This window comes from Acanthisitta chloris, unplaced genomic scaffold (assembly GCF_000695815.1).
Source record: "Acanthisitta chloris isolate BGI_N310 unplaced genomic scaffold, ASM69581v1 scaffold38379, whole genome shotgun sequence".
Lineage (NCBI taxonomy): Eukaryota > Metazoa > Chordata > Aves > Passeriformes > Acanthisittidae > Acanthisitta > Acanthisitta chloris.
In genome coordinates this window covers 7290-18488 of record NW_008690413.1, presented here as the reverse complement: position 1 = coordinate 18488, position 11199 = coordinate 7290, and the positions used below count along the sequence as shown (strand labels likewise).

At 44.6% G+C, this 11199-nt stretch overlaps 1 protein-coding gene across 1 annotated transcript in view; it reads right to left on the bottom strand.

Moving 5' to 3' along the window:
• The window catches only part of TRAF3IP2 (TRAF3 interacting protein 2), a 19009-nt gene extending 8100 nt beyond the window's left edge, over positions 1-10909 (bottom strand). Inside the window, exons 1-6 of the mRNA XM_009081799.1 lie at positions 10894-10909; positions 9894-10649; positions 6660-6849; positions 4251-4426; positions 2752-2840; positions 919-987 (exon numbers count right to left, since the gene is read on the bottom strand). Of these exons, the coding sequence (XP_009080047.1) occupies positions 919-987; positions 2752-2840; positions 4251-4426; positions 6660-6849; positions 9894-10649; positions 10894-10909 (1296 nt within the window). The remainder of the gene's footprint in view (positions 1-918; positions 988-2751; positions 2841-4250; positions 4427-6659; positions 6850-9893; positions 10650-10893) is intronic.
• Positions 10910-11199: the final 290 nt, after the last annotated feature.

Here is an 11199-nt window from a genome sequence, read left to right as displayed (position 1 = left end):
TCCTGCATTTCCATGGCAGAGGTACCAAACTGGCTCTGCATGCAGTTGTACCATGCCTGCCTGGAAGTGCACTCGAGCTAGGCTGTCCTAATGGACACCTTCAGGAAACCTAAGCAGTGCTGTCTCAGTTGGCTGAGCTTCCTCGCTCAGGTGTGGGAGAGCTCACCACACTGTCACCCTGCTCCTGAACCAGGGAGATCTGCCCAGAGTGAGTCAGAGGCCTAGTGGCTGCTCAGCAAGGCACGAATCCAAGGAAGCTACCCCCTGATGGCACGTGTCAAGTGACAGCATTGCCCGTTTGTGTCCAGTTGTGCTGGTATAATGCAACCCCTTGGCTTGATCCTGAAGGAGATGTGCACTCACTGCTCAGCTGAACTTCAGAGGAAGTTGTTGCTGCAGGTGACTGCACTGGCAGCAAGATAAATCCCTGTTTCACTGCTTAGATAGATACATAGTGATGAGAGCAAATCTATGTGTCAACCAACAGAACACCATTTTCCAGTTTACACAGAGGATGGTTTATCCAAAGAACCCTTCAGTGTTTTAGACAGCAATGTAAAAGCTACAGGTGAGAAGGATGATGATATATAGATACCATTTTATCCAAGCATAGTTAAACCCCACTATTTAGAAAGGAGATGGAGGAACAACTGGTCCAATGGCAGCTTCAGGCTGAATGTACCAGCTGTCATTGGAATTTGGCAACAATGCCAGGATTAACACTTCATTTCTTAAAGAAAGTGACAGAAGTGAGATTTGCCTATGCTCTCTCTCCAAGGCCTCTGCCATTTCTGTAGGTGCAGGGAAGATGATCATGGGGTCTTGCATTTTGATTCTGTCCCTATTGCTATTAGAATAATTCAATCATTTCCCTCAGGTCACCTCTGCTGTGAACAAGGTTAAATTGCCCTTACATACATCACCTAGGTAGCGCTCCATCCACTTAATGATGTCAATACCTCGTACCGTGTCCTCGAAGATATCAATCTGCAAGAGAATGAGAGTCCCTGGTGAGCATCCTTTCACCTTTCCTCCCTCTTTGATGGCACTGATACGGTACCTGCTCTTTTCACAGTTTCTAACATGCATGCCCAATTCCCTGAGAAAATTGCACAACTCCTCCCTTTCCCTGCAGTCCAGAGTTGAGCTGGATGGGCACCAGGCAGGCACATGGGGGCTGCTGCACGCACACTGCTGAGTTCCCACTCAGCTGGAGAGCTGCCCTGCTCTGCCCTGCCAGCTCCCAACTCCCAGGCATTTTGTTACTCGATGGAACAAGAAACAACTGCTGCTGGTGAGCAGTAGATATGCAGTGTGTACAGAATGGCTTTTTTGCCACTCTAAACATCTCATGAAGGTGGATGGCTGCAAATGTCCACTGTTTTCTGGATGCAAGGGTATACTGAGAGTGAAGTCTCAGCTTCATACTGAACTAAATAGGGTGTGTGGTGGGAAGTCAGCCAGGCCACTGACTGGTGATGCAGTAATCCAGGCTTCAGTGACAGTGTGGTGGAGGACTTCACAGGACTGAATATGACCAACACTGCTCACCTCTCTGCACGCTCAGTAAACTGAGAAACTGGCAATCAATGACTGTGACCAATGGAGTAAGTATGAACTTCTCCAAGCTTTAGACAGAAGAGTCACGTTCTGCTCTCAAGTCTTTCTTTTTCCCTTCTTCAACACAGAGAGTATATTTGTTTCCTTGCTTTGGGGTCATTTTGCTGGATTTATTATTCTGCAGCAGGCTCCAAGGGTTGCCTGCCCAGCAAAGGTGCTATTAATGAGCCTTCTACTCTGTAATGCTGTGGTGCCCAAACCCTTCTTATGAACCAGTGATAGTACAGAATGATTGGAGAGAAGTCCAATTGCAGTCTCTGGAAAAAAATCTTTGATTCGTGAAAATAAATAAGCGTGTGCAAAGCCCCCCACTGAGTCTCATTCAGTTTAATGATAGCCACTTGCTTAAATGCCTTCCTGAACTGAAGCCAAAAAATGAAGGTTGAGGGGTCAGATAGCATATGCTCTTGAAATAAGAAAATATGAATCAAGATTTTTCATGAACACTGAATCCTAGAGCCTCTGTGCTTGGATCCCTTAGAGAGGGCTGCTATAATGAAGCAAACTCAGGAGAAGTGAAGTAAAAATATGAATGGCTTATGGGATTAGACAGTAGGACACAGACCTTTTCAGGCCAATGATTTTTAAGAATCCCTTTTAAAAGTATAACAAAGCAAATGAAACCATGAGATGGGCTGTCTCATTAAGCTGTGTGAAATACACTGCTATCAGAGAGTTTTTTAGCAGAAAGGTATTCACTTCTGAAGAGCCAACGATGTAATAGCATCACAGAAAAAAAGGCTGGGATGGGATGAACATGAAAATTGACCTTTTTTAATATTGATATTACAGATCAAATATGAGACAATGTTAATGGAACAGCTCACAAAACCTCATACTACTGCCCATCTGGTATCTTGTGTCACTAAATGAAATTTCCCAGGTTCATTATTAAAGCACATTTCAAAGCATAAAATTCAGTTAAAATATGAATAAATGAGAAAGCAAATCATTTAAGTTGTAACTTGCAAAGCCGATGGCTAGTTCATTCTATTTGTGTCTTCTTTAAACAACAAAATGTGATGACAAACAGCAAAACATTTAACTGGACAGTGTATCACCTCTGTTTTCTAAAAAACGTCTCTTTTTCTCCCCTGGTTGAAAGTCATTTTCTTCAGAAGAAATACTTACAGCAGTTTGAAATCCATTTACAGACAGGAAGTTCACAAATTTCATAACCTCCACTGCTGTGTCCACTGAGTAGGTTATAAAGACCTTGCCTGGGGGAGAGAGAGTCCATATGAATACATGATGCATTTAAATACACCATTCAGGGGCTGAGACTGTTATGAGTCCTCCTTTCCCACCACACTGTGAGTTCTGCCCACTTTGGTCTCCTTGGATTATTTGTGAAATGGCTGTGGGATAGTGCTGTGGCTTGGTGTTGAAATCAACGCCCTGTACAGAGCCTTGCTCCAGATTTGATTTCACATCACCTTGCTGCTGGCAAGTTGTAGAGAGTACCACCACTCTGCTGCTCACTCTGCCCTGTGGCCAGAGCTGCTTTTTCACAGCCCTTTGGCATATGTGAGGTTGGGCTCTCACCCAGAGCTCGTGCTACCTGCACAGGCTGCAACCAGCACAGCTTTCCCCCAAACCCATTGATCTGACACAGAGCTGGAGATGCCCTTATGCCTCACCTTAGGGCAGCACTAACCCCCTGAGCAGGCAGGATGGTTGGCTGGTGACAGCAATGTCTTCAGCTGTCCTTGCCATTGTGGAGGGAGTTTTCTTACTAACTAAAGAATCATGGATTTGTATCAGGGTAAACCAGCTGTCTAATCGAATCCAGCTGTGCATGTACCACAAATGACACTATTTTATCCAGTAACTCCTCCATCTAGGACACACTAACTGATAAAGTAGAGTCTATCCAAGAGCAGTATCCAGTATCATAACTCACTCCTACAGGCCAGAGAGATGCAACTCTAGATTTGAAAGGTGATGGACAAAATGAAGAATAAAGGAAAAATCAAAACTTCAGGAGAGATGTAGAGGGTTCTTAGCAATGGTACATCTCACCTACTAGCCAGCTTGACACTGAGAAGGAAGTAATTTTTCTGAAACCTGATTCTCCCATAAGAGTTGAAGGGTCAATGTGTTTGTGGGGCTAGTGGCAACAGAAGCACCTCAGCCAGAGCCTGTGCTGCCCTCAGCATGGGCTCCTGGCCCAAAGTCCTCTCCACTCACCAGGTCAGGGACAAACTGCGGACAAAGCTCAACATATTTGTCTGCTTTGGGACAAGCAGAAATGCTTTCTCCCTAGGGCTTTGTTTGTTATTAGTCTTTTACTGTAAGCTTCAGCCCCTCCTGCCTCAAAGGGACATCCTGTTTAGCAAGGAGTCATGAAAACAATCTAAACAGTATTTACTTTTTGTAAACAAAATAACAAGCAATTAATGACAATTATGTTTTCGGGATTCAAGGGGATAATTCCATCCCACTGAACACAGACACCCTTGCCCTACAGATGTGATGACACTCAGCATTTTCTTTTCTTGTTGCCTTTGTGTCTTAATGTCATTCCCCCTGCCCTCTCCTCCCCCATTCCCTGCTCCGGGGCTTTCCCACTTAAAGCTGTTAGTCTGTGCTATAAAATCTTGCACAGAACAAATTTGCTAACCACTTACGCAACTCCTCCGGCAAATTGCTGGTTCTCAGAGTTCCCTTGGCTGCAGGGTTACTGAGAGGTCTTGGGACAGCAGCTGGAGATGGAGAATTGTCAGAAGGACAACCACAGGCTTCATCAGGGCCACATGCCTTGGGGGGCAGCTGACCATCAGGTAGCTGGTTGTACAGTTGGTTTCTGCAAAGAAAAGCAAGTGAGAATTTAATAAATACTTCTTTTCAGGCAAAATTCAGATTTTTTTTTTCTTTTCATAACACACTAATAACTTTATCTGCATGTCAGCTAGGGAAAGGTCTTGTAGAAATGCTTGGCTCAGCTTTTCTATGAAGTTTTCACAGCGTCTTTCGAATGGATATCTTGGTGACAGTCTACCACAGGAAGCAGTTAATTGAAGAAGCAACATTAGCCACAGGAAGTAAGTCACGTTGTAGCTGAGAGATGTTCAGCTTGCAATTAGCAGAGGCAAAGGCAAACTTTCTGAGTGAGATAAATAATGCCGTGTTGTGGATGTTGTTATACAGGGTGGCCCTTGGGTAAGCTCTTCCCATTAACTAAAGGGTGTTTCATGGCACCTCAGGTGCTCTCACAATACCTTGTGCAGCACAGGAGGCAGAGCAAGGTGGGAACTGGGAAAATGGGGGTATGAGGGCATTCTACCTCCTGCTCTGGAGGGTGTTCAGTTTCAGACAAACCTCAAAATTTTGCTAAAGGGAAAAAAGTTCATTTCTTGACCAGCAATGGCAGACTCAAATGAGGGTTTCTCATGTCAGGGATTGGCATTCCAGACCTGCAATAAACTTGCCTAATATCTTCTCCATTGTAGCAAACAGACAGAAAGGGATGACTTTAGGAAGCTTAGCAGATCTTGTCCTACTAGACTTTGGCTTCACATTTGAAGTCAATGGGAATGGGAATCTATAGAGATATTTAGATTAGGTGTGCTTGGAATCTGCTGGGTTGAATCTGTTGGATGAGCGTTAGGTTTCTCTGAGAGCTTTTCCCCACAGAGCCATGATGTTTAGTCAATCAAGACCACTCTCTTTTCTTTTTCCTTAGCCTTCCTTAAATGAATGATGACAGGCTGGTCGCAGCATGTTTTCTGTTGTCACATTAAGATCTGGTTTATTCATTTCGGTGCAGATGTTTTCTGTTACAAAATACTCTATAGGCAAATATTACCAACATATAACTGCCGTTCCGGGAATCAGCATGCAAACACCAGACGTGCAGCCGCAGGACAGGCCCTGCATATTCTGGATCTCTTTGAGCAGAAGAAAGTACTAATAAAAGCAACATGTACATCATCAATGGCCAGAAAAAACCCTACCCTCTGGCTAATTTACAGATCTCCCTGAAACTTCACCTTAGCTAACAAATGCGCCAAAAATTAGGAGTTTGTTTTTAAATGTTGTTACTGCAAAGGACACCGACTATTCCTCAATATTTTTACATTTTCATACAAGCTCTTCAGTGCACTTCTCCCTGCTGCAGGTACTGCCTTATCTTGCTGTCACTTTTCTGTCACACTCCCTAACTTTTCACAAGCCAGAGCAGAACAATATTTCAGTTGTCTGCCCTCTTTTGTCCTGCCTGTTCTCCCAGTTTCCTGCCAAGACCATGTCACATCAGTGGACATTTTCAAGCACAGATGCCTGTAAGTTTGACACCTCTAAAAGTACTGTGGCACTTAAATAAAAATGGACTGATTTCAGATGTCCTCAATACCTGAAGCTTCAATCTGTCTTTAGGTAGCTGAGTCTGTAGAAAACCCTGCATGGATAGGATTTCCCATCTGCTAATGACATACTTATAAGGATATAAGGCCTGCTAAATTAATATTTGAAAACCAGTTAAAAAGTCCTGGATGAAGTGCCAGACATGTGGTGTTTTATTACTACATTAAAAATCACAGAAAAGGCTGCAATCTACAGTCCAGGGATATATTAGCAACTGACAAGGTTTTCTCCCTTTTTCTCTGCACCACAGAAGAGATAAGAAGGAAACCACTGCAAGCCAAAGATTGAGTCATCCCAGGCTGGTACAGAGCAACGCTGAAAACCAGAGTGAGCCACTCAATTGACCTTTGCCCTTGAGCAGGAGACCTCTAAGGTTTCAACTGAGATATTTTTCAGCCTCTCATCCCTTTAACCTTCGAGCATTTATCTTCCTTCATGCTTGCATTTCAGGGTGTGCTATAACAACATATCAAGTATCACTTGAAGTTCTCTAGGGTAAGGTCAGGCCCCCATTGGGTGTAAAATAGCAAATAAAGAAAACTTCCCAGCTTCTCACATGTACCCCTGCAGCCTGGGCACACTCACAAGGTTCAGAATTATCGGCTGACAGCCCTCAAAATCTGATCAGAGGAGCTTCCACTCCCCACAGCCCTCCACCCCCCAGGCACACTTACGGGAATCGAGGAGGACCAGGGGAGGAGCATGTCCTCTGGGGTGGTCGGTCTCCAGGGCCCCTGGCAGCACGAAGGTTTGAGTAATTTGGGATGACTTGCTGGGCCGGGCGGATTACTCTCACGCAAGGTCCAGGAACAGGAGGATGTGGTTGCGATGTCTGTGCGAAATGTTGGTAAGGAGCTCTGCCATCTGGGAGGGTGAGAAAATAAAGGCAGCAACTATCATTTCAGCCAACACATTTTTGCTTTAGTTTGTGTTTATTCCTTTTCAGAAAACTGAGCAGTTTGGAGGTATTTGCAGGTATCTCGCTCTGAAAGAAGTCAGATGAAGCAATGCTTTACAGTCTAAAGCTTCCTATTTCCCACTCACAAAGCACAGTCCAGATCCCTGCTCTGGGCTGGGCTGTTGGGACAACTGACAGTTAAACATCCAGGGCTGCTTTGTCCCTGCACTTACCATGCCTCACTGTTTTTTGGTAGTGTTTTTTTTTTATTTAATTTCTTTCTGGCAATAACTTGTGAAAAGGAATCATCCCAACGTTCTCATGAAAGCAGATGCAAAATCCTGGAACAAATCAGTTTGCAACACGAAGACTAAACAGCCTGTGATTATTGTAAATGAAAAGAGGAAAAATAACCTCCTAGTTTGTTACTTCTCCCTATGTGAATTTTCTGTCGATGTGACCTTTTAAGGCCTCGCTGCTGCTCCTGTTGCCATTCCAGGAGGCTGCAGGGGAAGCCCAAAGTGACAATTTTGCTCAAGCAATTCGGAAAACCTTTACTGTTGCTGGCCACATGCACATAATGCTGTTTAATAACTAACATACAGTGGAACTGTTGGCAGAAACTGAAAGAGAAAGCAATGTAAGCTGTTTGTTTCCCAAATGGGCAAAAGTAGGGTTTTTTTCCCCCCAGTCTTTCTGCTTGCAGTTTTCATTAGGCAGCAGCTCTGTGCACTTTCAAGCTGCTGTGTGCAGATCAAAGTCCAGCCTGGCAGGGCTTATTAGCACTGCATGATTATGGTGCTATGAGCTGGCTCTGAAAGCTGCAGTACTCAAACACTGGTTTCCCCCCCAAACTGTTATTTTAAAATCCTTTTAGCTATTTTGGGGTCACGCTTTCCTCTTCCTAGCAGCCATGAGGACTGTCTTTTTTTTTTCAAACGGGGAGGAAAGAGAAAATAAAGCTTTTATGCAATAGTCCAATTCCAGGAGCCAATACTTTCTTAAAAACTTCAACCAACCCCACAATTGCAAAGAGATTCCTGATGAAATTGTGAGTCAGCAACATTGTATTTGTTGGGATTGTTTTAGATTTTCCCACTCCCCCTCTTAACTGTTTGCAACAGGACAGGGTAAAAGGGGCTGGGTGAACAAAATTGCAAGTCAATATGGTTTTCTCACGGATTTCTCATGACTTCATCCAGGGAAGGTGGCAGGGATCTGGGGGACTCAGTTTGGTTCAGAGGGTTCAAGGCCAATGTTTCCCCAACTTCCTTTGGATCCCCCTGATGCCGCAGTGGTTTAATGGATGCAGCCACTGCTGTTCAAAGCACAGTGTGTCCAGGCACATGTGCCCCCACCAACATCTCTCATATACAAATACCTGAACTAATGGTCCCTGGGCACATAGAGCTGTTGCAAGGATTTCTTGGCCTTTAGAAGCAGTTTTGCCGTTGTATCTCAAATAACAGGTGTCCAGAGCTAGCTCAGAGCCTCCAGGCACAATTGCTATTCCCCAGGGCAGGCGTGTTGCGACACACAAACTGCAGAGCTTTGTTGTGGGTTGCCACTGCCCAACAATTATCTGAAACCCAAGGAGCTGTCAGGAGGTGATTTACACTGTGCATGTGAGAAACAGGAGTACAGTTGCCAGCTTCTTGGTCCTGACCAAATCTGCTCCAGCCATCTGAGTTTATTTTACTCTTTCTGCCCTCTGGATATGGCTGAAATGGTAGTGATTTTTCTAAAGAAAGCCTTTCAGAGTTCCTGCTTTCAAACAAAATGTCCTCATTCAGTAAATGCCCTACTTCTCTGATGCCTGCTTGTGAAGGAGGTAAATGGAGGTAAATAGTGAGGGGTGTTGTGCAACCAGCTCTTTGTCTGCCTAAAGCTGAACTGAAAGGAGAAGGTACGAAAAGAAAACCGGAGGACATTTTCCAAGTGTTCAGCTGTAGGCATGGTTGAAAGTCCATCTGTAGCCTCTTCCCCTTTACAAAGTTCCAAGATCAGAGCTGGAAACTGAGTCTCTGAAACCCTCTCTCTTTCACATACCTAATTATAGCACATTGCTGGAATGACAAAACTCCTTAAACGGATGTAATATGAATGCTGTGGAGTCAAGAGAAGGTTAAAAAAAATAAAATAGAGGGTTATCAGAACAGGCCTACAGCTTTTCATTACAAAGCAGCCCAAAACAGGTCGGGGTCTCATGAGTCTAATGTAATATAAATTGTATTAAAACAATGATATTGCTGTTCAATGTTCAAAGCTCACTTCATAACAGATAAAAATCTCAGAGACTGAAAAGGAATACTAATTAATAGCAGGCTGTAAACTGCATCATAGTCTCCAAGAGCCAAAACACCCATATTGACGGAGTCACATCAGCGTTCAGCGATACAATCACCAGCAGCTGAGAGGGCTCCATTTTAAGTAATGAGCTTTCATTTCAGCTGACAACAGAAAAAAATGAGGATGATGGATGTCATGCTCTTTTCACATAGAAATAAAACACATGGGTGAGTCTGGTCATAATGCTGGGAGATACTATTTACAGAGATCAAGGGTAACCTCCTATCCTGATACTGGCAGGAAATTCTCAGCTTTGGGGATCCAAGTGGCAGCAAGGAAAGCTACAAAAACAACAGGAATGGAGTCGGCATAGGAGGCTGCTGAATGACTGATGCAAGGAGGAAGGAAATGACTAGAATATGAAATAACAGCAGGGAGAGGCTGTGTATGCTCAGCGTGACTGACAAAGGCTAGTTTTTAGGCAAAATTGTTAGTCTCCATTTCATGAGTAAATGTGACCTCTTTAACTTCTTATCTGGCTCAGAGGTTTTGCATCAGAGAGTCCAGCTACATAACCCAAACCCCTGAAATTATAAAATGGACTGCAAATAGATGTTTAAAGAGGTTAATAATTGCATGCTGTGCTGGAAAACACCAGCTTGGTGAACGATGGCTGTGATACACCCAGAGAATCTCCCGTGGAGTGAGTGGTGCTACTCACATGGGCCTTGGGGGTGCTGCTCCACTGGGCAGTGGTGGCCAAAGCAGCCATGGGCTTGCAAGGAGGCGTTGGGATGGGGCAAGTGATGGCACTTAGGGCACTGCTGATGCTCAGGTCCAAAAAATTCTCTGGAGATCAGTGGTCCTGGGAGGTCCTGGGGGTTCAGTACAGACACCAGTGGTAAGGGGGGCTCCAGGTGCCTGATGCCCATGATGTCTCGTGACTGGGAGTTGTACCCTGTGTCCACAGTCCCCAGCTCTGCTGGGGGTCTGTTTCCTGAGGGTTGCTGTGACTGTAAACTCCCTTGGCTGCTCTCCTCCAGCGAGTTCTCGGGAACATCAGACAAGGTCTGCTCTGATGTACTGGAGTTGTGCCTGGTGTCAGCTGACAGCTGTGATCTTGGCTGCATGCCCTGTTTGTCCTGAGCTAAGAGATGCATTTTGGAGGGAACTACTCCTGCTATTGATTCAGTGGGGGAACAGAAGCGTCCACCTCCGTCAGGATCGGTATATTCTGACCACAAGCTGCTGCCTGGCTCCATGGATGGTGCTGACTGATGATGTGCTGGTGCTCTGCAGAGGCATGATGGATCAGCCACAGGCTGAGGTATTCGAGAAACACGTGGTCTCTGGGACTCCTCATCCTCCATATCCTCTCTGGAAGGCTGCAAAGCCTTTTCCAAGACATGTTCGGGTAACTGGGACCATGGTATGGATTCATCCACTTCAACGGGTATGCTTCGACCCACAAAAGTGTCTGGAAAATTGAGAGAAGAAACACTGTAAATGGACATCCATAGAGTCAAATGCCTATCATCAGTCACCATTCAATGACTGTGAGCTGGAATACTGAAGAGCAATATGTATTATTTATATTCTTGATATTTTAATACTTTTCAAAAAGATGGCAGAAAACAGAAAGAAAGGTCTGGCTTTGGCAAAACAAGAAAGGAGAGGGTTAGCTGGAGTGTGGCTAGGACAGAGTTATAATTTGGACTAACCTGACACAGAGGCCATTTCCAAATGTTGTAGTTGAACTGGAAACGAGAGTTTCAGTTTTCAGCAGTTTTCAGCTGCCTTGCTGCAAGGCCAGGATTTTTCAGCAAGCTGGAAAACAAGAGAAAGGACTCTTGTGAGCATGGTACAGTTTCACACGGGCAATAATCCTAAAATAACTCCATCTCAGAGACTGGAAAAGAAATATCAGTTAAAGTTTTGGAAATTACGTTGCACAATCAGATGCTCGAGAGTTTCAGTTTTCAGCAGTTTTCAGCTGCCTTGCTGCAAGGCCAGGATTTTTCAGCAAG